At 39.0% G+C, this 26,074-nt stretch overlaps 1 protein-coding gene across 2 annotated transcripts in view; it reads right to left on the minus strand.

Moving 5' to 3' along the window:
• Positions 1-17,179: 17,179 nt before the first annotated feature.
• Tbc1d32 (TBC1 domain family member 32) overlaps positions 17,180-26,074 on the minus strand; it is a 207,107-nt gene continuing 198,212 nt past the window's right edge. For both annotated transcript variants that reach the window (XR_015739040.1, XM_048425064.3), the window contains exon 33: positions 17,180-20,531. Coding sequence is in view for 1 of the 2 variants with exons in the window: in XM_048425064.3 (XP_048281021.3) it covers positions 20,412-20,531 (120 nt within the window). In the remaining variant the exon portion in view is untranslated. The remainder of the gene's footprint in view (positions 20,532-26,074) is intronic.

Consider the following 26,074-nt stretch of genomic DNA (forward strand, 5'->3'; position numbering starts at 1 on the left):
AACCTTTTGACTATAAGGCACTTTCTAATACTCATCAATATTTCATTGTTATTAACATCCAAAGGCAAACTGAGATGACATTTTTAAGATTATTTTTGACCTATGAAGTAAACATGGGTAAATGATAGTTATAGATCATATTCCCAAAGATCTCAAATGTGTTTCACTATTGTATCAGTTCAAGGATAGAACAACCATATTTTCACAAATTATCTTAAACAATGTTTTCTTAAAGGGAAGTGTGCATGTGGTTATGTAATGTTGTAAGTTTCTACAGATGAAATGTAGGCCTCCAGTTTGATGAATACATCCATTTTTGTTACTATTGTCACCTTGTCTGATTTGAAAATATTACATATTATAATCTGTTATCTGATAAAGTTGCTGGACAGTCAACCAAGTATTCCAGGCCTGCCACTAACATCTAAACTTTTTCTTAAGCGATGTCAATAGTTTTTGCAAAAGTCTGTGTACAGTGCAGGTGTCCACAGGCTAACTTTATTTTGCTTAGCATAAGACCCCTTCCTACTGCCTTGGCCTGTGAAGATCCTTGGTCTGTGTTGATGCTACTAAAGACACACCTGGGTCCACAGTCCCCAGTAATGTGCAGTCCTCCTGGATCAATCTGCCTGCCTCTTTCCTTGATTTCTTAGTATTTTCCCTGAAATGAAGTAGAAAGATTATCACCTCCAATAATATTTCACATCACATACTCTTCCTAATAAAAGTCCTTTTAGTGAAGAAGGCATGTGTACCTAGTATTTCAGTTCTATAACCTCATATAATATGCTTATTACAAAAATTCTAATGGACTTTGGTAACAGAGTCATCTAAAACTTCCAAAACTGATCTCTGCCTAGTGTAGATTATGCCTCATTTAGACTGGATGCCGAGAGGTCTTGTATGTCAGCCACCCTTGTTATATCAGTAGATATTGAGGCCTGAAGGACATTCAGGTGAAGAGATGTAAAAATTATGTATTCATAATACCAAGACCAAAGTACGGGCTTATTGACATTCCATCCTTATGTTTGCCATGTGCAATGTAATAATAAGGCAAGCAAGCACAGGGATAGCATAGCAAACTGGAGCTCCATTTGACTTGGGCTATGCATATACCCTCTCTTTACAATACATCTACCCACCTACCATCCTCACTTGCATTGGGCTACTCAACTCTGCACTTCAAACAATGGATTAAGTTACTCCTCCCTATCAACTTTTAGTAATTCCCCCTTTAGTCATCAGTTTTTGTTCAAATGTGTTCTACAGCATATCTTGTATCAGTGGCAGGAGACCAGTCCAACATGAAATAGTTTTGGGCACATATACAGTAAGGCAAACTGTGTATTCTGAGGGAACTGTTAGGGGAAACGTCCTACTTATCATCTATGACTATGCATAATTAAGCAAACATATGATAAAAAGTCAGATGCATCATGGGAAAGGAGATGCACAGTAAGCTATAACTTACAGAAATCAAGCTTTTAATCAAAATCAGAGAGCCATAAACTCTATGGCCCTTGGCAGCCTTTTATTCCTTCTAGATCCACACACCTATGATGCTCTGACTCTGAGCTGGTTGCTCACTTGCAGAGTCTCTGATCTACACTACCACTTCACTTTAATAAAATTATCTTTCTTTCCATTTCTCAGTTTGTGTATGTGCCTTTTAGTTCTAGAGATAAGACCCAAGAACCCAGAAACACCAGATCCAGATAGCATCCCCAATTAACAATATGATAAAATTTGAAAGGAAATTCAAGTTAGTCAAGTGTGTATCTGTAGAATCGAGGAGTGTCTCAGAAGGAAATCAATAAGGATCAAACAAATCGATTCTCTACGGAGAATCACCAGCAAATAAAGGGGAGGTGGGCAGGCAATGGAGGGGAATATTAATGACAAGGGTAACAAAGCGCCCTCCAGTGTTGATGCCAATCCTGCAGCCACACAGCATTAAAATGGTAGTAAATGTACTCCTCCAATAGTGGGGAAATCATAGAAACAGGGGCTTTCAAAGTTACAGACATTCATCTGCTCTCTTCGGCTGTTTTACAGCAGTCAAAAGTATTCTGTACAGGGCTTTATTCTAGCTTTGCTCTCATTAAGGGCTCATAAGCTTAATTACTAAATATTCCTTAAGAAACACAGCTTGAAATAATTACTTCATTAGAGAAACTTAGCAGTGTTCACTCTAACGATCTTTAATAGATTCTTATTTTAGAATCGCTGAATGTTTTAACTTGTTCTTTTGTTCCGGCTGCAAACCTCTTACGTTCTCCAGAATTGCATTTAAAATACCATTCAAGAGGAAATTTAAAAATCTGGTATGTAGTCTTACTTGAAAAGTCCTCTTAATTAGCATAACCCACAGTTTAAGAACTAGAAACATATACTACTGGCAAATACAATAATAAAGAAGAGTTTGTTGTAAAGAAACAGTTTTCTGCCGGGCCGGTGGAAGCATATATCTTTAATCCCTCTACTGGGAAGGCAGAGGCAGAGGCAGGCAGGTCGCTGTGAGCTGGAGGCCAGACTGGTCTACAGAGCTAATTTCAAGACAGCCAAGGCTGCACAGAGAAGCCCTGTCTCGAAAAACTAGATAGATAGATAGATAGATAGATAGATAGATAGATAGATAGATAGATAGATATAATAATAAGAAGGAGAAGGAGAAGAAGAAGGAGAAGAAGAAAATTTAACAACAATTGAAATAAATGGGAAATGACTTCAAAGCAGAAAATTTTTAAAGAGAATAAATTTGAATGAATAAACTAGCTCAAATGTAGCTACTTGAATATTCTTGTAGTTGTTTTAAATTTTTAGATGAAGTATTGCTATATAATGCTAATCTACCAATAATTATGTATATCCTACAGCAGAAAATATGGGCAGTCGAGCAGTTCTAGTGTTTTTCCTGGAATAAACCTCTCCAGCAGTCTTGGGGCTTGTGCGACTGTCAACTGCTGATATCTTTTCTGGGCTGTTTTCATTGTGCTCCACACCTGTGCATCCTTGGGACACCCTTTCCTGCCCTGTCTGGGGGCGCCAGCAAAAATCTTGCTTCCTTCACACTCACCCAGTTCAAAATCGTATCTCCTTCTTCTGATTCTTCCTATGATTCATCACCCTTTTTAAACTGGGTGCTGGGGAACAAACTCGTAGCCCTCGCGCATGCTCTGCAAGTTCTCTCTAGAGGTGTACGGGTCACATGCTCAGGCCATCAGTTGCCCTTGATAATGCTCAAGATTTGTAAATTCCAGTTTGTACACTTGATTTTTGAATCACATGAAATGTTATGATTCTAGGGCATATTATAAACTCTTTGATTGTACATCATATATTTGATGCCTTATGTAACTAGACTTTCAAATACTCACTGGCAGATTAAAATTTGATTGTCATGGGATTCCGTAATGTGTAAAGAACATGCAGTTCTTATTTGTCGTGTATTTATAGCCTTATATATTGATCAGTTTGTACTATGATATCAATGAGAAATAAGCAAGGAATTTAAAGCTATCTACAGAACAATTCGTCCTAACAAAAATATTAAATTTCATTTATAAGGAATATTGGATTGAAAGTTAAAATTACCACTTCTGTGAGAGTTATAATCATAAAATGCACATGCAGGTATATCCTGTGAGAACATCGTAAAGTATAGAATATTTCTGATGAATTTTCTTTAAATGGTGTGTCTTTTCAGTATCTCCAAATTAGGATACAGGCCATGTACTCAGACAGTCCTCTTCCTCTCCCCTCCCCACCACCACCACTTTGGGAAGATTCGGGTTTTTTAAATACTGGTGAATTCAGAACTGAGCTTGTCTTTTTTTTTTCATGTTCAGATTTCTTCCCCAGGACAACCTCAATGATAAAGCCAGAAATCCTCTGAAGTCTACAATCATTTATTTAAGTAAAGAAATATGGATGGATTGAGTAGACTCTTTCTGATAAGGATTGATGCCCCAATAATAAATTAGTGGCAATGTAAGCAACTGAGCTTTTTTGAATATTGGGCAGTATTTTGAGAAACAGCTGACCAGTCAGCGACCACTGTTTTGAGTTAGTGGTGGGTATGTAACATAATATGCTTCTAGTAACATGGTCTTGCACTCCTGGTAAGTTATTGTATCCTTGACTGCATAAACCAGGGTCCTGCCTTTATTTCCTATGTGGCATGTGGCAGGGCCAGCCTGGCAATCTTTAGTCCAACTGAAATATTCCTTTTCTGTTTACACATCAAAATAATTTCTAATTCACGTTGACTTAACAGGTCCCTGATATGTGTGTGTGTGTGTGTGTGTGTGTGTGTGTGTGTGTGTGTGTGTGTTACTAAGAACTAAGTTGGGACACCCTACACTAATCAAAGCACTTCTAGCACTCAGCCACGTCTTCACCCCTCTCTGAGAACAGTTCTTGCTGAATTTCCTAGGCCGGCTCTTCTGTAGTCCAGGAAGGCTTTGGACTTGTAATCCTCCTGCCTCAGCTGAGATTACAGTCCTGCACTACTAGACCTAGAATATATTCTTTTCAGGTAAAATACTGGGGAGTTCTTTTTTCAGTCTACAAGTGATCCTAAGTGTTTGAATTTTAAAAATAGAGGTGTTCTATATGTACAGTTTATCATACAGGACACACGAAATGCAGTAGCGTGGTCAATCTGAGCTCACCGGTACGATTAGGACCTTAGCACGGTGCATGCGCACTCTCACCGGCAGACGCAGGCTTCCTGACAGCACACGAATTTGTACAAAAATGGAGTCCATCGTGTTCATAAACCTAGTAATGGGCAAATATGCCAGAGAGACTTTCTGAGCTGAGTTTGTACCAGATGGCTTTGTCACACCTATGTTCACGTAAAACATCAATATGACATCTAATAAAAACCACAAAATTAAAATCTCGGCTATCTGGGCTCATTCAAGGTTATTTAGGAAAATTACAACAGAGACAGGATATATTCAATGCTAATGATTTCGTCACACCATGTAAGTTTTCTTTCTTTAGTCGCATGGCTTTGCTCTTCATGAATTCAAAGACCCAGGTTCCAAGGGAACGCAGGAAGGCGATAAAAAGCTTACACCGCTTTCTCTCCCGTCTCGGACTGCTTTTTGCCTTAGTGGAGCAGATTACCTGTGATATTCTTAACCTAGAAAGAGAAAACCACTTGATGACCACTACCCCGGGCTCTGCCACACCCACCATTTATTTCAGTGACAGGTTCGGAGAATCATGTTACGAACCAAAATATTAGTTTGATGAATCTACTCAGAGGAAAACTGTTGGGAGCTATGTGGCCTAGTTTTGGATCAGCGTATGAACGCTTGTCTGGTGTGTCTCCATGAGATAATACCCATGGATTTGGTCTCTCACCCAGCAAAAACAAGTAGATCTTGTCACACGTCAGAACACTGCTAGGACCACACACGCTGCACGCTGCCTTCTCTCTCATAATGTTGATAATTCTGTATCAGATTATAGTTTCACTTTGTCAGTCGCGCATGGGGCAGATATAATCATTCCCAGGAACCCCCCCCCCTTTTTTTCCTCTCAAATATTTTCCCCAAAATTCTTTGGTAACTGATCTTGCTCGGGTTTCTTATCTGGAAATACCAGCTGTTACTCCAGAGCCTGGGAACTTTTCCGATTCAGTGCAGACAGGCTCTGAGGCAAAAGCCAATGGGAAGACAGCAGAAAGCAGCACAGGTAACATTAACTCCATCTCCTAACTCTGGGGGGAAACCACATTAAGACGGGGCGGGGGGGAGTGCCTTATTAAAGTTCATTTTTTAAAGAGAGGCTTGGGCATGCAGGACCCTTTTGCAGGATGAAGGAAGAATTGGAGAAATACACGCTGGCTGTATGGAAGCAGTCCATGGCAAATCACCCCTATTTCTGTAAATACGCTTTGTTAAGTTTTTTATGATATTGTTGTTCTTGACAATGTGAGCTTTGTAAGGACAAGATGTGCCTGGATTGATATTTAGCCAAGCTCAAAAGTGCTGAGCATTGTTTTTGGTTTAAAAGTTGTTTTGATATAAAAGTTGGGAATAAACATATTTGATTTTTTTAGAGGCTAATTCTGGAGATTGGGAAAAACAAGCTTGCTTTTGAAATAAAAATAAAGACAGCTTGAGCTATTGTGTGTGTGTTGTGGGGTGTGGACACCATTTGTGTGAAGCTCACCTGGTGGTCAGACAGGTCCTTTTTCATGCCCCTTTCCTGTTTCAGGACCTGAACCCAGCTGTGGCAGCATTGTGGCAGAAAATGGAAAGCTTGGGAGATATTTTGCCCAAATATAATTTTGGTTTTCATTATATGATTTAATTCCAATGAAGCTACATTTAATTATATCTTTTGTAAAATGATGATTACGTTTGGAAAAAAAAGATCTAAAAAGGAACTTTGGCAATTTTAGGAAAGGACTAAATATAAACCTGTTATTTGATTAAAAAAAAGAAAGCCTAGATGTCTCCTGATAATAAATCCATGTTTAAATATTGGACTGAATGATCCAACTTTAACAGCCAACATTTTAATAACTGTCTTCCCCAATGTACCTCAAATACACTCTATTAGCAAACATGACAGTCCAATTATCTCCATGGTGCTTAGCATTTCATGGTGGCCTATTGCCAACAACAAGATATAGGGTGGGAAACTTGCCAAAGAAGTTAACTGATTTTAAAAACTAAAATACTGCTAGTGCTGAAAATTCAGGGTTTATGTAAGGCTAACTCCCCTCATCCTGCTTAAATTCATCATATAAGTAAATATGTTAAATAAAAAAGCACCTACTAAAATGAATAACTCTTTCCTTTTATATCCTGCAAGAGGGAAATGGAACCCAATAGTTCAATTTTATTAAAAAGAATACATTAGCAAAATTTATGCTACATACAAAAGAAATATTCATTTTCCTTATCAATGGAAAGTATAAAACAATTAAAATGCCATGATAATACATTATGTATTGACCTGGTCTGTATCATTAAATCAGGAATACAAATAAATTAACCATATAAAAAGGATATATGGGTAAATTGGATTTCTACAAAAATATGTGTCCAACCACAGGTCATACCGGAATTTAATTTCTGTCAGTAGATAGCAAGGAAAAGAAATCAGTTATTTCTCTGAAAGTCAAAATAAGTTTAAAACACTAAAGAAGCCTAATGGTATCCCATTCGCAGTAAGAATCTGATGAAAGTGTGAGTAGCTATATGAAAGAATAAATAATATAAAAAGAAGAGGACCGAACTCAAAGTCAGAATAACTGGGTTTTAGGCTTTGTTAGCCTCATCTAGCTACACAACAAGTTAGAATAGCTATTATTGATAATATTCCTTCAAAAAGATGCTACTCCTATCCGTACTACACCTTAAGTTTCTGAGGTAGGTACTAATGTACCCATTTTATCCACAAGAAAATCAAAGCTTAGTATCTTGCTGATGGTACAGTTGGGATTCAAATTTAGGTAAGGCTAATTTCCTCAGGATACCCACCACCTTGATATATCATCTTGAGGACACAATGGTGAATAGTGTTTTCACCATTGGTAACACAATGTGCTTGGATTGCATGCCCCATTCAGTCCCCTCTCTTTCTAAAATTGTTATTCAGTCAACATGAATTCAGATTTAAATGTAAAATTAGTATTCTGAAGCACGTTGACCAATTTTTCTGTAAAGGACCAGGTAATGAATATTTTAAGCTTTGTAAGCCTAAATATTTTGCAAGCTGTCACAAATATTCAAATCAGTTCTGCCATTGTAGCGCAAAAGTAGACATGGTGAATATATCAACACTGAACACATAAAACACTGATTGGATAGTCAGTATTTGTGTACCTGCCTACCACATGGACTCAATCCCAATGCCACAAATACACAATACAAGACATCCTTGTTCAAAAACAGTGTCAATAAGAAAGGTTGTACCGTGCTTGAATGGAAGGCTGTAGTGTGCACACTGTGTTTTAGTTATCATTATAATAGCGGATACTTGGGCTAGGATTGGCAAGGACAAATTAAGACTCCACAAAGCTATTGTGAAAGCAGAAATCTTGAAACATAAGGTGCTCAGGTTTTCCACTGTCATACCAGTTTCTTTAGAATATATGACTGCCTCTTCTACATCATTATCTGGGAAGCATCTACATGGATTCAAATCCCAGATTGATCTCTGTCAGTTTCCATATAAGAAAAGCATACATTTGCAAAACATGCTGTATATCAAAAAGTAATATGGCTTCCAAATCATGACTGGGATTCCAGGCTAGACTGCAGTCTGTCATATGCATGATGTAGTCCAGATAATGCCAACATATGTTACACATGTGTATTACTCTTACACATGTATGTTGTTGCTAACAAATGTGCTTACATAGAACTGAATGAACTATTATTATTTATATTAGCAATGCATTATATAAGTGAGTGAAAATATATTTGTCAAGAACACTGGTCAGTTCTTAAGGCAGGTTTGTTTTTATGTATGTGTTTGTATGTCACATATGTACAGGGATGTCCCAGAAGCCCGAAGAGGGCATACGACCCCCCTGGAGCTGGAGTGACAAGTAGTTGTGAGCCGTCTCACATGAGTGTTGGGAACAGAACTCAGGTACTCTTCAAAAACAGTAAGTCCTCTGAACTGCTGAGCCATCCATTAGGGCCTGCTCTAATGTCTTCAGCCTTAATATTTCGATTGTGTCTGTTTTCTAATTCAAAATCAAGTTGTTTCATTCTTCATGCTGTTGGATATTCTGTGCATAGTACTAAGCTAAAATTTTTGAAAAATAGAATTGAATCTTTTCTTGTGCTTGTTAATACTTATTTATAAGTATTTGTAAATTTATAAGTATTACAAAAATCAAGTATAGATATGATTTCTTAAAAGTGTTTACTAATAGCATAACTGAATAAAATGCTAGCATTAAATAATGTATACACTAAAATAACTCAAAATAAAAATTTTGAAGCATAATTAACTTTCAATAAATTTGAGAGGATTAAAATTAAACTAAGAACATTATTTTTAAAGATTGATTTATTTGTGTGTGTCTATATATGCATGTACAGGTATGTATCCATGGAATCCACAAGAGGGTCTTGGGGCACATGTAGTTGAAGTTACAGACAGCTATGCAGTGCCCAATGTTGGTGCTGGGCATCCAGGTCTTCTGGAAGGGAAAGCACTCTTGACCACTGCCCCAAGAATGTTCTTTCTAAACTATACTAGAAACCAATTACAAAAGTATTTCTGAGAAATTAAAAATTACTTTGGAAACCAAATACCAAATATCAATGGAAATATAAAGACATATGACAAAGTTTTAACTAAATGAGAAGTGGAAAAATCTCAAATCTGTGATGTGGCTAAGGCAGAATACAAGTAATTTCACAGCCTTTAATGCCTATGCTAGAAGAGAAAGACCTTAAGTAAATGACTTAAGGAAGAAGTGAAATGAAATTAAAGGAAACACCCAAAATCCCAATGCTATCAATGGACCTGAAAGTAGAAAAATAAATAAAAGATGGCAGAGTAAAAGCATCGAACAATTATAAACATCAGACAAACGAATCAGACAAAAGCAGTGACACCAGTACAAACTCTGACATCAATACAAATTCCTCCTCTAAGTGGAGTAATAAAGAACTCTCCTGAAACACTTGGTGCCAATAACCTTGGCAACTTATTTAAGTTTTAAATTAAAATTTTTGAGTTAGATTAAAATTATGATGCTTCTCCTTCCCTTTCCTCCCCCCACTCCCTCTTAAATTGATGGCCTATTCTCTTTCATTTTTCATTTTATGCATATATATATACAACCTGCTAAGCTTGGTTAGTGTGGCTTTGTGTAGGGTTGACCACTTTCTATCAGGTAAGCAACCACAGGCCTCATCCCGAGGCGAGGCTAATTCTCCCCCTCTCAGTAGTCATTAGTTCCCAGCAATTCTTTGTCTAGGAGTGGGACCTGGTGAGATTTTCCTTTTCCTCATTAGCACTCAAAATTAAAATGAAATAAGACAAACTCAGTGAAAGAAAGGCTTACCGAAGTTCACTTAAAAAATAACTTGAATAGCCCTGAAGCTATTATACAAATTAAATTTTTAGTTAAAAAACTTATCATAAAAATTATAGGTTTCCATGAAGAATTCTATTAAACATCAAGGGGAAAATCATATTACTTATATGCAAGCTCTTACAAAAGAAGGAGGCTGGAACTTTACCATAAATTTACTTTAATGTATAGACATTACCCATATAACAAAACCACAAAACTACAGATTCCTCATGTACATAGAAAAATCTTCTAATTTTAACATATTAAATATGTGAAATCGTTAAGATGTTGTGATTAACTGAAGCTAATCTCAAGAATGCAAGGTTAATTTATCACTAAAACATCAATAAGTATTAATATTCAGATGAAAAGCAAGGAAGGAAAGTCTTGGAAGCATACTCCTTTGAAGGAGAAAAGATTCACTCATTTTATGTGTGTGTTTGTGTGTGCGCCTGAGTGAATGCAAGTGTGTGATGTGTGCACAAGTGCGGTGTCAGATCCCTTGAACTGTAATTACAGTTTCCGGCTGCCTGATGTTGGTTGGTGCTGGGAACCAAACTCAGGCCCTCTGCAAGCGTAACAAGTGTACTTACCACTGAGCTGTCTCTCTAGCCTCAAGAATAACTTTCCTATGAAGCAACTGATTAAGTCACTTTTCAATGGAGACAATAGCTGACAAACATGGAGCAAACTGGAAGGAATCTGATGTGGCTCCATGGGAACCCTCAGCAAAGTGCTTATGCTGAGATTCCATCATACAATATTTTTGTCAGATTCTATTTATAGCATTTTCTGTTTTGATATTGTCATCTTTATTACGGTGAAGTTTACAGCCCAAACTTTACTCACTTTAAGTATATGTTTCAGTTTCTTTAAAAACATGTAGAGTATGTAAATGTCCTTATGGTATAAACTCCCCCCCCCCACCAAGCTTCCCTACAGCCAGTCCCCTTTCTTCATCTTCCACCAGTCCTTGCAAGCCACCAACACTCATTCCCTTGTGTCCCGCGCTACCGTCTCGCCAGCAAGAACCACACGGAACACTAGGATCCTTCTGCAGAATAGCTTTATGTCTCTTGGGAGCAGAGCATAAGCCAACACGGCCGTGGGGACCCAGATAAGATGGAACCCATCCCTTATAAAGGAAACAGACCCTGCCCTGGACGTGTCATTCCCGGATTGGCTGACTGCTCCCAGTCCCAGGTGAAACCTCGGGAGTAGGCAGGGACGCAGCGGTAGAGAGTTACAAAGCACGTGCGCTGAGATTAAAGGCGTGTGCCGCCACACCTTGGGGTCACAGAGGTCAATCTCTACCTTTGTTCCTAGAAGCAATGGAGAATGTGGTCCGGCCCTCCACATATCCCCCTTTTTTTACTTCTTTGCAGAAAGGCAACTCCCTAGGAAGGTAAAGATAGAGGTCGCACTTCCCAAAATGAAAACATAAAAATGGGCTTACACGGAATCTGTCCCTAGGCTCATGACACCTGGAACCTATCCGGCCTGCCCTCTGCCATTTTTCTGGGAAAGGGAATATACAGCAGAAAACCCTTAAGCAGAGCGACTTATCTCTCAGAGAGGGCCATTCTCTGTGCGATGCTCTTCAGCTCGACAACCTTCAGGGCTAGCTAAGCCAAGCACTCCACCCTGTGCAATGGACCACAGTCCTAGGGGTGCAGGAGCTGGTTGGCTTAAACCCTACTGCTTTAGATAACCACACATCAGTAGAGGCCCCCTGTTTCAGGGCAGCCAGCGCTTGTGCAATAACCACTTTGTCCCTACAATTTTGGGATTTGAGTCAGCAGACCATCCATAGGAAAAACACTAATCCATAGCATAGGACTGTTCCAAAACATTTCCACCCCCACCCATTCTTTGAAGTAGGGGAATGAGAGACACGGCCCAGGACTGAAGTCCTACGGCCAAGCTTATAAATCATCTCTAGGACAGTAGGGAGGGGGCCCAGAGTCTTATTGGTTGTAAAAAATCGGGGAGACACGGCCATCCTATGGTTGACTGGTAACAACTTCAGGAAGGCTGAGAGTGTCCTCCATCGGTGCTCTGTCATCCATCCGCAAAATGACAAGAGGAACAGCAGCCAGGTCCTCAGGCGAATCCGTGTGTTGTGGATCACTCTTCACTGTTCGGGTCAATCGCTCTGGCAGCCAGAATGGGCTTTCTTGATCCTGTGGGAAAACACAAACAGCTCCCCTGGATCTCAATAAGATGGGATCCGGGCCTTTCCATTCATTAGAAAGCACATCTTTCCACTTAACCAAATCTTTGGGCATGCTCTTACAGCTGTATCGGCTATCTGGCGGTAGGCGCCGTAAGGGTAGTTTGTCTGGGCAGCGGCATAGTGCCCTCGCCCAGTCAGGAGGTCAAATGTCCATTGCTGTTGTTCTGGAATTAAGGCCTGAGCGTTAGCTCTGGCCTGTTCCTGGGCTGCCTCGTGCCACAGCGCTTTCCATTCCAAATATTGACCCATGCTGATGAGCGATGCTTTTGCAACTGTTTCCCAGTCCGCTGGAGTCATGGCAGACAAGGCCAATCTATCCAACTGGGCTAAGGTAAAATTAGCAGTCACTCCATACTTTCTGACTGACTCTGCTAACTCTTTGATTTGATTGTACTCCACAGGTGCATGTAATCGCCCGTTTTCCCCTTCATAAACGGGGAAAGCCAAGTGTAGCTTTCTCTTGACCTTATCAGGGATAAATGAAAAGGTCTTTGGCCCAAGGCTTTCCTCATAAGGAGGCGCCGAAGGGGCAATTGAGGGAAGGTGTAGCCTATAATGAGGCGGATGGACCGTTTGGGATAACCTCATGGCCCTGCCGTTGGCTAATTCTACTTCCTCCTCTGTATCCATTTCTCCTTCCTCTTCTCCTGCAGAAGACTTTTGGCCTTGTGGGCCAATATTCTCCCCCATTTCTACTTCCTTAGAATTCCTGGAGGGTCCTTTTTCCTTAATTTTTTCTCTCACGCGCGCGTCTAACCTCCCACTGCATTCAGTTTCTGATATTCTGTCCTGAATTTCCTCCGCCCTTGCAACAACCGCTTGGCAAGATTCATCTTTTAAGCAATTTTTGATGGAAAATAAGAGAATTGCTAAGATAAGCATCAAGGCCTGTATGAAACCTTCCCAATGCGGAGACAAGTCGAGCTCAAAACCGAAAAATCCAGGAACAGACATTACCTCTCTGATATGCAGACCCTGCAGTTCTGAATCCTTCCTGAATCCAAAGTGAATCCAAGAGATCCCCGTCGGTGCGGTGGTCAGGATTCCTCGGCGTCCCGAGGGCTTCGGCACCAGATGTCCCGCGCTACCGTCTCGCCAGCAAGAACCACACGGAACACTAGGATCCTTCTGCAGAATAGCTTTATGTCTCTTGGGAGCAGAGCATAAGCCAACACGGCCGTGGGGACCCAGATAAGATGGAACCCATCCCTTATAAAGGAAACAGACCCTGCCCTGGACGTGTCATTCCCGGATTGGCTGACTGCTCCCAGTCCCAGGTGAAACCTCGGGAGTAGGCAGGGACGCAGCGGTAGAGAGTTACAAAGCACGTGCGCTGAGATTAAAGGCGTGTGCCGCCACACCTTGGGGTCACAGAGGTCAATCTCTACCTTTGTTCCTAGAAGCAATGGAGAATGTGGTCCGGCCCTCCACACCCTTGTTCCAGGTTCCTCCTCTAGAGCTCATGAGTGGGATCATATGGCATGTTTTCTCCTGTCAGCTTTCTTTATTCACTACAATGCAGCTTGCTTTCCTCCAGAATTGTGTGGAAACCAAGTGATGTCATCCCTCTTGCTGAGTTAAAATTCAAATAACCACCTATCCACTCACTATTTGAAAGAAATACGGGATGGTTCTCATTTTGTAGCTATAGGAGTAAAATGTTGCCGCTGGTATGTAAGTCTTTGTATTTTTGCTGGGGAACACCTGGAAGGAACATGGCTGTATCGTGTCATTAGATATATGTCCAACTTCATTAAAGACAGCCATATTTCAAAGACAATTTCCATTTACTGCAGTTTTCAAACAAGAAATGTGAGTTCCAACTTCCACACAAGGTTTGTAAACCTTCCACGTCTTTTTGTTGAGAATCATGTTATGCATTTGTTGTGGAAATTTCCATGACTATGGAGTGTTTATGGAATCCCCTGGATTCCAATAACAGTTACATTAAAAATAGTGATCATACAGCTGGGCAGTGGTGGTGCACGCCTTTAATCCCAGCACTTGGGAGGCAGAGGCAGGCAGGTTTCTGTGAGTTCAAGGCCAGCCTGGTCTACAAGAGCTAGTTCCAGAACAGGATTCAAAGCTACAGAGAAACCCTGTCTCAAAACTAAAAATCATGATCATGCATACTTTTGGGTGTTACTTGAATATGTATTTTTGATAAAGTATATGTTAACACTTTATTTCATATTGGGATAGAGATGTAGCTCAGTGGTCAAGCACTTGTCTAGCAGAGATAGATTCCTTTTCTAGCAATGAAAAATGTGCACAATACATTTGTGTATTCATTTTCACAGCTTGGAATGTGTAGGTGTATATGTGCATATATTGTTTATTTTCTTATTTCTGAGTGGCTAGAAGCTCGATATAAGCTGAGCAGAAATGTTTTTACTAGAAATGCTCTGACCATTTGTTTTCTTACTACTTAACTTTCACTAGAGGATACCTGATGTAATAGTTCATCTTTTTCCAGTCAGAATGGCCTATGGGGGAAAAAACAAAGCAGCAACAACCAATTACAGCCGATGCTGGTGAGAATGTGGGGAAAGGAGAACACAATGCACTATTGGTGGGAGTGTAAACTGGTGCAGCCACTATGGAAATCAGTAGAAGTTTCCTTACACAGCTGAAAATGGATCTGCCAAAAGATCCAGCTATACCACTGTTGGGCATATACCTAAGGTCTCTATGTCTTACCACAGAGATATGGGCTCTTCCACGTTCATTGCTGCTTTATTCACAACGGCCAGAAAATGGAAACAGCAGGAATGCCCATTGAGTGGTGAACCGTTAACTCAATTTGGTAAAGTTATACAAAGCAATATTATTAATGTGGCAGAAAAACAAATATTGTAAAATTTTTAAGTAAATTAAATAGAGCTAGAAATGATAATGCTGAATGAGGTCCCCAGGTTTAGTAGGAGGCTGCTTGTTCATTTCCCAGCCACTCAGACTCCCGAAATAACCACACAAAAACTGTATTACTAAATCACTGCTTGGCCCATTAGCTCTAGCTTCTTATTACCTAACTCTTACATCTTAATTTAACCCATTTCTGTTAAACTTCGTATCGCCACGAGGCTGTGACTTACCAGGTAAAGTTCTGACGTCTGTTTCCAGTGGGGCTTCATGACTTCTCCTTACTCTGCCTTCTTTCTCCCAGCATTCAGTTCTACTCTGCCCTATCAGGCCAGGCCAGGATCTTTACTCATTAACCAATAAAAGCAACACATATATAGAAGGACCTCCCACACCAACCAGGCTCTAGAAAGACAGAGATTACATGTTTTCTCACATGTGAATGTTAGCTTTCTCTTAAGTTTTAATGAGAGCGTTTCATTTGGAATGCCCACAGAGTTTAGGTAACTAGGAAAAGGGCCATGTGGGAAGAGGGGTTCATTCAAAGAAGGAGAAATAAAATACAGTGTTTTAAACAGAGAAAGGCAAAAACCAAAATGGATAGGATTAAATGCCCTCCTTTACCCTATTCTCCCACTCCCTTCTCCATTTGATCCTGGTTACTGTCTATCCCTTGTATGGCCCCACAACGAAAAGGGTGTTGGTGGTGGCAACATACAACTTTGCCAACTCATCTTACAGCCATGGATTCATAACTGTACTGTTTTTCACAGTTCACTTACTGTCTTTGACATTTGTGTCACATACTCTCAATACCTAGAAATCCTACCAAATAATTTCCCCTGTAAAACAACAATCACAGCGAAATCAAGTTTCTGAAAATGCCTACTATACATCTGTGTTCGTTTACTATCTCAATCTACTTTGAATTGAATGTCCAGGATCTCAGCAGATGCTAATACTCCATGCATGCCCTAACGCTTGAGATGTTCTCTTCTACCTAAACACTGGATTCATTTTAGTTCATCCTGGGTCTAAATCGTCAAGTTCCTCTGTCTACTTCATCCTCACCCCAAGGAAAATGTAGTTCTACATTTCAAAAATAAAATGATTAAAGTAATTATGCTTGAGCTCAAGCCTGTGTTACCTATTACTTGTTTTCTTTCATTTTGCAGTAATCCTCCTGGAAAGCCCAGTTTCAAAATCTATTCTATTAAACTCAACCCAATCAGACTTTATGGCTTATTACCTTATCAAACCTTCCTAAGTCCGGGGTGGGGACGCTCTTGTCATTTTTATATTACCATGGTTTTAAAATAATGCATCTCATGAAGATGTTAAACCCTTAATAGTGTCATATCTCACTTGCCTTACAAGTTAAAAATTTTAGACTTATTTTTAATTTTTTTATTATGTATGGGTGTTTTGTTTACATTTATGTATATTTACTTTGTGCATGTCTGGTACCTGCAGTGGTCAGAATGTCTAGATCCCATAGAACTGGAATTATGGATGGCTGCAAGCTGCTGGGTGGGTACTGGGAACTAAACCTGGGTCCTCCGCAAAACCAAGTGCTCTTAACTGCTGAGCCATTTCTCCCCTTTCTTAGATTTTTTTTTGTTGTTGTCAATTACATTTATGTGCAGTGCTTAACTTGCCCATGTAAACAAAAATAAAAGACTTCTTTAACATCTGGAAAACAGACAGTACAACTCAATATGGCACAGTATTAATCACTAATCACAGATTTAGACAGACTATTTTAGAGATGTTTAAATACTTCCCCGAGAGTTACTTTGTAATACCTTGACAGATACCTTAGATATTTAGGTGTCACAAGACTCCTAACTACAAGTGCTCTGTTTTGAAGTTCTGGAGATGGAATCCACAGCCTTCTGCATCCTGGAAAGCACCCAATCACTGAGCTATTATGCTTGTATGTATTAAAAATAAAAATCTGAAAACAGATGGCCAAAGATTTACATACTAATAAAGTTCTCTCAAGACAATTTGTATCATAAATTTATTTATATTTAAATTCTGCAAAATATATGAATTGGTTCTTCACAAATAAGAGACAAAGTCTGTCTGTCTCAAGAGCTCATACTTAATTACACAGTTGAGGCAGGGCAGTATTCTTTAAGGCTATTAGTCTTAAAATAGAGACACGAATCACAAGGGTAGCCACACAAATAATACTTTATGTTTTCTTCTATGAAACTAATGTAAGCCATCTTCTTAAGACATTTCATATTTTTAATTTTGAATTGTCTTTTAACCAAAAGACAATTTTTTTATTTTTTAATTACATTGTTCTGGTGGGGCAGGTGTGGAGGGCAGGAGGTAACTTGTGAGAGTCAGCGTTGTTCTGCTATGGGAAAAGGTCATGGAAATCTAACTCAGGTTTTTAGGTTTGACTTCAAGCACCTTTCTGTTGAGACATCTTGCCCAATCTCATTACTTTTTACTTACTTATTTTTCTTTATCTTTTTTTCTGAGTTAGGGTTTCAACATGTAGTAGTAGTTAGTCTGAAACTTGCATCGATGGCCTGATTCTTGTTTCTTGGGTACCGGGATCACATGATTGAATAACCTTGTCCAATTCTGTTTCTATTTTATCAAAGAGAAATGAAAACCACCTTGTTCCAGATGAAGTCACTGTTTGCAAAACGTGACTATCATAATTTAGATATTACCTGAACTTCCAGTAAGTCATCCATCAACAACGATGCAAATAATGTCTATCTGCAATGCAATAGCTTTCACATGAAGACAGGCTGTAGTCTCTTGGAACTAGGAGCATCACTCAGAAAGACAAGGCAGCTGGAACCTTCTGCATGCCCTCTGCCTCCATACACGCACACAGCAGACAAAGTATGCATTAGGGTCATCTACTTCCCTCACTCATTCAGTGTAAGTCAAATGTGCAATGTGTCTAATTAACTTGCTCAATTTACCATCCACCAATTTACAACGCCCTTTAACAGCACCATCATCGGAAAACTATTGCTGGCATGCACAGTACAAAACCTGACTTGGGAAGAAGCGGATTTTAAATACCTAACTGTCCCTCAATTGATAACTGTATTGCACCTGTTGCCTTACATGCAGATGAAAATAAATTTAGGCATGTCTCATTTGGGTAGAAAGTTTTTTTAAAAAGTAGTATTAGTTATATAATGCATGGTTATATAAGCAAAGAATACAAAATAACCTATAGGATTTATTTTAAAAACTGAAATTGGTAAATTAATAACATAGTTGAGTATTGGCTTTCAAACAGTAAATGGAAAGCTATAATAAAAAAAAAAAACCCCTCACATGTTAAATCTATGGGCACAGAGACTTCTGTTCAAATAAATCGCAGTGTGAATCATTTCAATTTAGAAATCTATTGTTCTTAATGCTTTCAAGTTCAGTAAAAATCAAATCTATCACCAAGAAATGCCAAGAAATAACAGCAGAATGCTTATCAGCACGAGGGAGGCAATCTGTCTTCTAAGTGAGTCATGTGAACCCAAATTTCCAATGGAAAGTTAGAAATAGACATTGGTCTAACAAGCACCTCCTAGAAAGACAATTATGTCTGAGGACAATGTCCTGGTAGACGTCCTTTGTTCCACCATAGGGAAAATAAGCAACTGTGCTGTTGCCTGTGTTTTTCCATATGTACAGCTGCAAAAATGAAGGAAGTAGGCTTTTGCCCATCTCTATGGACTCCTTCTGATACTCAGGCCTTTGTTCTTTTTCTTTCCTTCCTTCCTTCCTTAATAAAATTGTCTCTTCTTCCCAAGATCACTAGAAGAACTATTACTACACAGTAGAGATGATGTAGGTTGGGACATTTCATTCAATGCCACTATGACATTCCCAGCACACATGTAATGTACTTTGACTCTATGTGTCTCACAAGAGTTTCTTTCCTTACTTTAAAATATTTTACTTTACAGTTCCAGGCATATCTACAGTATGTGGAGGTCAGAGCATAGCTCTTGAGAGTCAGTTTCATTCTTTCTCAGTGTGGGTGGGAGGGGTTGAAATCCAGTTGTCAGGCTTGGAGGCAGGCACCGGTAATCACTGAGCCATCACGGCTCCTCACCCCTCCACTACTTTCTTATGCTCCCCAGGCCTTCACACTGCTCAGCCTCTTAGTTTCATGCTCCACCCCGCAGCTTCCACACAGGAAACAGAACATGTGATGCCTTCCTTTAGGGGACTGGCTTTTATCAGCTAACATGATCTCCAATCCGAGTTTCCTACAAATGCTTCATTTCGTTCTTCTTTATGACTGAGTAAAATTCTATTGTGTGCCTGCACTGACTACCTCGACTGATTCCAAACCTGGCTATTGTGAATAGAGATGTACAGGGATCTCCTTGGTAATCTGACATACATTTATTTGTTTTATCACATAAATTGTGTGGCTAGGTCAACTTAGGTGAACTTTTGTTTTTTTGATCTCCATACTAATTTCTGTCTAGATCAGTCTACATGATAAATTACCACTAACAATTTATAAGTGTCTGCCCTCAAGCCTGAGCAGCATTCCTGTTCTTGATGATAGCCATTTTAGTGCGATAACGTTGTTTCGATGGGCATTTTCCTTATGGATAAAGGCGGTGAGCCTTTCTTCATGTACCCGTTTTTGATGGGTGCTTCACCGTCTGAAGTGTCTCACTTCCCTGCCCAGTTGCTGACTGGAGTTTTTTTTTTTGTTGTTGTTGTTCTTTTACTATTTTGTAGTTTATTTATCTCGGCATATATTCTTGATATTCTCCCTTCTCAGGTGAGTCATGGCAACTCTTTTCCCGATTTGTACCTGCCTTCCTTTTCTTCTACTTTACAAGTATGCAGGACTATTGTCTCTGCTTGTTTTCATTCCCTGAGTTCCTGGATTCTTATTCAGAACCCACTGCCTTTTTCAAATCAAGTGTTCTCCTCTAGCAGTTTCAGATTTTTAGGTTTTACATTAAGGTCTTTGATCCTTTTTTAAGTCAAACACAAACTAAAACCTAGGACTGCTCCTACAAATGTAAAGAACAAGGAACTTGCAAAAATGAACTCACTTCATTTCACAAACTGAGCCGAGAGCAACACGAATATATTCTGTACCAAACCTCGACACTGACTGACACACATGGACACACAAAGCACATGCTGCCGATGTAGACAGGACACAATCACGCTGCCTTGTCTCCCTTAAAAATGAATACAACATAAAGTTTGGGGGGCCCTCATCATCTATGTGCTTTGCACCCTCAGACTGCGCATGTCTCTCAGCAGCACTGGACGGTAGTTTTGCTCCAGAGTCTCCATGTATTCAAAGTAGTTGCTCACTCGAAACCCATGGAGTGCTTCTTCCTGCCAGGAAAATAGGAAGGGAAGTTCATTTGCTTAGAGAAGGATACACAGTTCCAAGTGAATAATGTTTAAGTAGCTGGGGTATCATTTGTTTTCGGCTGTACATGCTGGGGCAGTTTACATAGCTAGGAAGTGTATAATTGCTTTTCATTTGGGGAGCCGTGTCTGTACCTGTCAGGAATGAATCATGACCTCGTGGGGCAAGGTCATTTTAAAAAACAAAACTGCTTTACCGCTAATAGCAGCAGCAGCAGCAGCAGCAATAGCAGCAGCTCTTCCTAACAAATTACACACATTTCAACAGCTAACTACGTAACTAGCAATGGCTCTGAACTCTATCTGTGATGCTGTGATGTACACAGAATCTGTGCTGCAGCCACTGCTCATAAAATCCTCCATCAGCCTGGGGCTCACAATGCTGGCACTGTGCATGTGAACAGTCACTTCTGCTTTAATGGTTAGTGTCCCAAACGAGGCACTCAAGAATAAACAGCATGAACATCTATTTATTATTTTAAGGCTCTGGGGACAGGGGTTGACTATGTCTTTCAGCACTCTCAAATATTATCTAACAGAGTATCTATCTGAAAAATTTTTTAAAGTCTTCAAAATGGCTATTCTCAATTCAACACAACCATATTATATTTTGAGGATATAAAAATTATAGACAATTAATACCTTCACAAGTTTATAAAATAAAGATGAAAAATAAATAACATAAATACAATAGCAGTCCCAAAGAATGAAAGGCAACGCATATTATATACCATATAGTTTGTTAGCAGTGATAGAAGAGACACATCAATGTAAGGCAGCTAAAATTACACACAATTTTTCACATAAAGGATGATTTTAAAAGCTTCATATGTACTCACATTATATATAAAGTATATATATATATATAAACCTCACATAAATTCACATATGAGTAATAGTTCACAGCATGCATGTAGTTATGTAGAACACATGGCATTCAAAATCTACACCATTTGAAAAAAGATATAAACAATCTAAAACATTATTACGACTCAGCAGGGTTGACAGACTCTGAAGAAACTAAATGGTGTTTGCTGAGGAATCCACCACTAAACCATCCAACACAAACATGTGAATTCCACTTTTCACTGTAAGGTGAAGGACATCCATTCTCTCACTGTTCGCTCGTACATTCTACAAGCATGTGTAAGCTCTTGGTTGTGGACACAAGACACCAGAGTGACTAAAGTAAGTATTGTATTCTAGACTGTTAACAGCCAAGGCAAATTATGTCCTCCCATTAATAAACATGAAACTTGTCTTAGGGTTACTGTCACTGTAATAAAATATCACAACCAAAGCAACTTGGGGAAGAAAGGGTTTATTTGGATTATAGTTCAGGATTGCTGTTCATCACTGAAGGAAGTCAGGACAGGAACTCAAACAGGGCAGGAACCCAGAGGCAGGAGCTGATGCAGAGGCCATGGAGGGATGCTGCTTACTGCCTTGCTTGCTCACATGGCTTGCTCAGCCTGTTTTCTTATAGAACCTAGAACCACCAGCCCAGGGATGGCACCACTCACAGTGGGGCTGGGTCCTTCCTCATTGGTCACTAATTAAGAAAATGCCTTGCATCTGGATCTTACGGAGGCATTTTCTCAATTGAGGCTCCTTCCACTCATGACTCCGGCTTGTGCCAAGTTGACACAAACTATTCAGCATACAACTGAAGCAAACAGAAGAGGTTTCTGTGGGCTGGGTCACAGACACTTGGAATCCTTGTCCTTGACAGACCGTCACAAGAGGATAGTAGATTCAGTGTCACCTGGGCAACATAGTGAAGCCCCGATTCAACAAAGAAAACAAAACAAATAGATGTTCACTTGATTAATGGCAGAATATTGGGTCTCTGTAAATTTCTGTCTATCAAAAGTACTTGTTCAGCAGGGGGAAAAGGATCAAAGTAAGACCAACCTTCCTGTACCAGAATTCATCTTAAAAAGCTATTGTTGTAATGATAGAACTCTTGCAAACTTATGCACTTTCTTTAAAGTATATGTGAGTGACTTGGCTTTGATCATTTCTACTCTAAAAGTAATCTTAAGTTGGAAGGCAATTATAGCAACAGCTTCCCTAACAGAGAAATTTCAATGCTGTAAGAACTGTTACAGGATGCAGTCATGATTTTCAAATAAAACCTTATTATTCATTAAATGCAACTTAACAATGAGAAATAGCAGTGCTTGAACAAAGGCTCTAATAATACTTTCCTGGCAAAAAGTAATAAAAATCTACTTAACATCTTTTAATTATTCTTCTACTTTCATTTAAACATAAAGCTACATAGGGAAGCCACAGTTAATTACTTGGCTTAAATGTATTTCTATTTTAAATTTTGGTTTTTTTTCTAAAAACTGGTTCTTCTTTTAGATATAAATTTTAAGGTTAAAAGAATATATTTTAGTAAGTATGCTGAAGAGATAACATAATATTAGCATAAAAGGTTACTGAAACAACACATTATAAAGGAAAAATTTAAATATACATTTTAAATGCAATTGTGTAAATTGTATTGTTCATTGTTTTAAAAAATTGACAGACAATTTTATTTCTGAATAAAAATGTAAAGTGCCCAAGTTTCACTTTTAATCTTTAAAGTAGAATATTTTTCATCTCTTCCTAGAGATTCTCTAGCCCTCTTCTCAGGGGATAATCTTACTTGTGATTATGTCCATTTAGATTATTGGGCTAACATTCGAGTTGTAACTGACCATTTCTGCCAAGCATGGTTTCACTACAGTTTCGTTTGCAGACCTAAGTATATTGGAACCACCCTGTTCTAGGAATTGGGAAGCATGTGTAAAGTACAGATTTAAAAAAAAAAACAGTTTTAATGTTTTTGTAACAATAGTGAAGCAGTTGCTCAAGTAAACACTTTAATAGGTAATAGGTTGTATGAGAGTTGTATGCTTTTCTATCAGTTTGATTTCAATGATTGCTTTCATCAGCTCTGGATTTTAGACGTTGAATTACCAAACAGCATTAGAAATTAACATTCCTAACCACAGCACTGTGTATATGCTATCACATGATATAATATAAACACAGCTTCTTTCTTTTCTTCAGACATAAAAGTTCAATTCCATGTTCTATTTTTCTTAGAACATTTGATCAGGATCCAGTAAATGTAGAATATTGTTTGAAATATAACTATACTAGCTAACCAGGAACAATTTGAGTTAATAGGATTTAGTTTCAGCCAAGAAAGATTCAAAACCTCTCCACACTAATTCTCAGATTATACACTTACGTAAGCTTACTGAATATAAATCTTGATTTTTCACATGCCAATGTTCATGTGACAATGGGGGCCACAGGGACGCTCAATATCAGATATTTACATTATTATTTATAACAGTAGCAAAATTGCATTTATGAAACATCAACAAAAATAATTTTAAAATAATTTTAAAATAATTAAAATAATTTTAAGGATGGGGGTCACCACACCATAAGGAATTATATTAAAGGTCGCAGCATTAGGAAGGTTGAGAACTACTGCTCTATGGGGATTCTTGTCTCTGAGCTTTGCAGCTGACCCTCTAAGCTTTTACGAAGGTTTTCCCCTCAGAGTTCTTCATAAGGTTTTTCTTCTTAGGCATTCATAGCCCTTCCTATCCTTTGGCGTGGCCCAAACAATGCCTCTGACTCCCTCACCGTGCCACAGTGTCCTTCAGTAAGAAGAATTATGTTGGAAATACTATCTATACTGTTTCTTTCAGCAGAATTTAAGAACCATGTCAGAGACAGACATTCTATCATGCAACTACACCAGTGCTTCGGACACAGCTATTACAGAGAAAGTACTGGAATAAGTCAAAGAGTGAACAGCCAATACCTCTAAGGTCCTTTGTCCATGGTCTCGCATTCTGTAAGCACTTAGAACATTAATGGTGGCCATAACAATGTCAACCGACAGTCTTTAAAATGGTTGACATATCCTCTCCTGAGCACACATCAGACACAGCAAAATGTGAGAGCGATACATCAAGGATTATTGACTTCAGCTTTTGCTCCTCAAGTCCTTGACAAGAATATAAGAACCTCCCCATCACAGATACTCAGATATCACTGTCTTTTCTCCCAAATCCTCTGGGATATGTCTATGAGGGAAGGGAAGGTAACCTGCATTTCTAAAAGCTCTTTGTTATCAATTATAATTTTCAAAGATACCAGAGACTTATTTGTCAAAAATATTTTCTGCAACCAAAAATTCCATTAAGCATAATATTTTTTTTTGATTTAGTGTTAAGTAGACACAAGGTACAGTATGATTTTTATCACTGAGTCTATTTGCTCCCAAACATTTGATGATTAATGTGTTTGCAAGGTTACGGTAACTTTTCAAAGATTAATTTATAGAGAAAAAATCTTGAGTGGGTTAGACTGGAAGAATGGTGATGTACTAAAACTGTAAAATTTAGCCAAGATTACTTAGATGATTTGCATTAATGCCAGACTCCATAAAAAGCACTTAAGAGGAGTGTTTTGTTCAGTTTAAATAGTTATTATTAAAATATGGGGCTAAGGAGATGGATCAGTGGGTCAAGATACTTGCCACACAAATCTGATGACCCAAGTTCAACCTCTGGAACCCAGGTAAAAGCTGCGTGTGGTGGCATGGCAGAAAGAGGCTACATGGGAGAAAGAGGCAAGAGAATCTGCAGAAAACTCATGCCTGTGCTATGCATATTTCTTACGGGTCTGAGGAGAAGTCCAAATATATGATCCAAATAGCCAGGCAAAGTGGGAAGTAGTCTACAAGATTTAGGCACAGGAGGCCTCTTCCTAAGTAGGACCCCAGCAGCACAGACAATAAGAGAAACAATGAATAAATGGGATCTACTGAAACTGGGAAGCTTCTGTAAAGCAAAGGACACTGTCAGTAGGACAAAAAGGCTGCCTTCTGACTGGGAGAAGATCTTCACCAACCCCTCATCAGACAAAGGTCTGATCTCCAAAATATACAAAGAACTCAAGAAACTAGGCACTAAAACTCTAATTAACCCAATTAAAAAATGGGGTACTGAACTTAACAGAGAATTCACAACAGATGAACTTCGAATGGCCAGAAGACACTTAAGGTCATGCTCAACCTCCCTAGCGATCAGGGAAATGCAAATCAAAACTACTTTGAGATACCATCTTACACCTGTCAGAATAGCTAAAGTCAAAAACACCAACGATAGCCTATGCTGGAGAGGATGTGGGGTGAGGGGAACACTCATCCATTGTTGGTGGGAATGCAAACTCGTGCAGCCACTGTGGAAATCAGTGTGGCGGTTTCTCAGGAAACTGGGAGTCAACCTCCCTCAGGACCCAGCAATACCACTCTTGGGAATATACCCTAAAGATTCCCTAACATACTACAAAAGCATTTGTTCAACTATGTTCATAGCTGCACTATTTGTAATAGCCAGATCATGGAAACAACCTAGGTGCCCCTCAATAGAAGAATGGTTAAAAAAGGTGTGGAACATATATACATTAGAGTTTTACTCGGCGGT

This window comes from Myodes glareolus, chromosome 1 (assembly GCF_982192425.1).
Source record: "Myodes glareolus chromosome 1, mMyoGla1.1, whole genome shotgun sequence".
Taxonomy (NCBI): Eukaryota; Metazoa; Chordata; class Mammalia; order Rodentia; family Cricetidae; genus Myodes; species Myodes glareolus.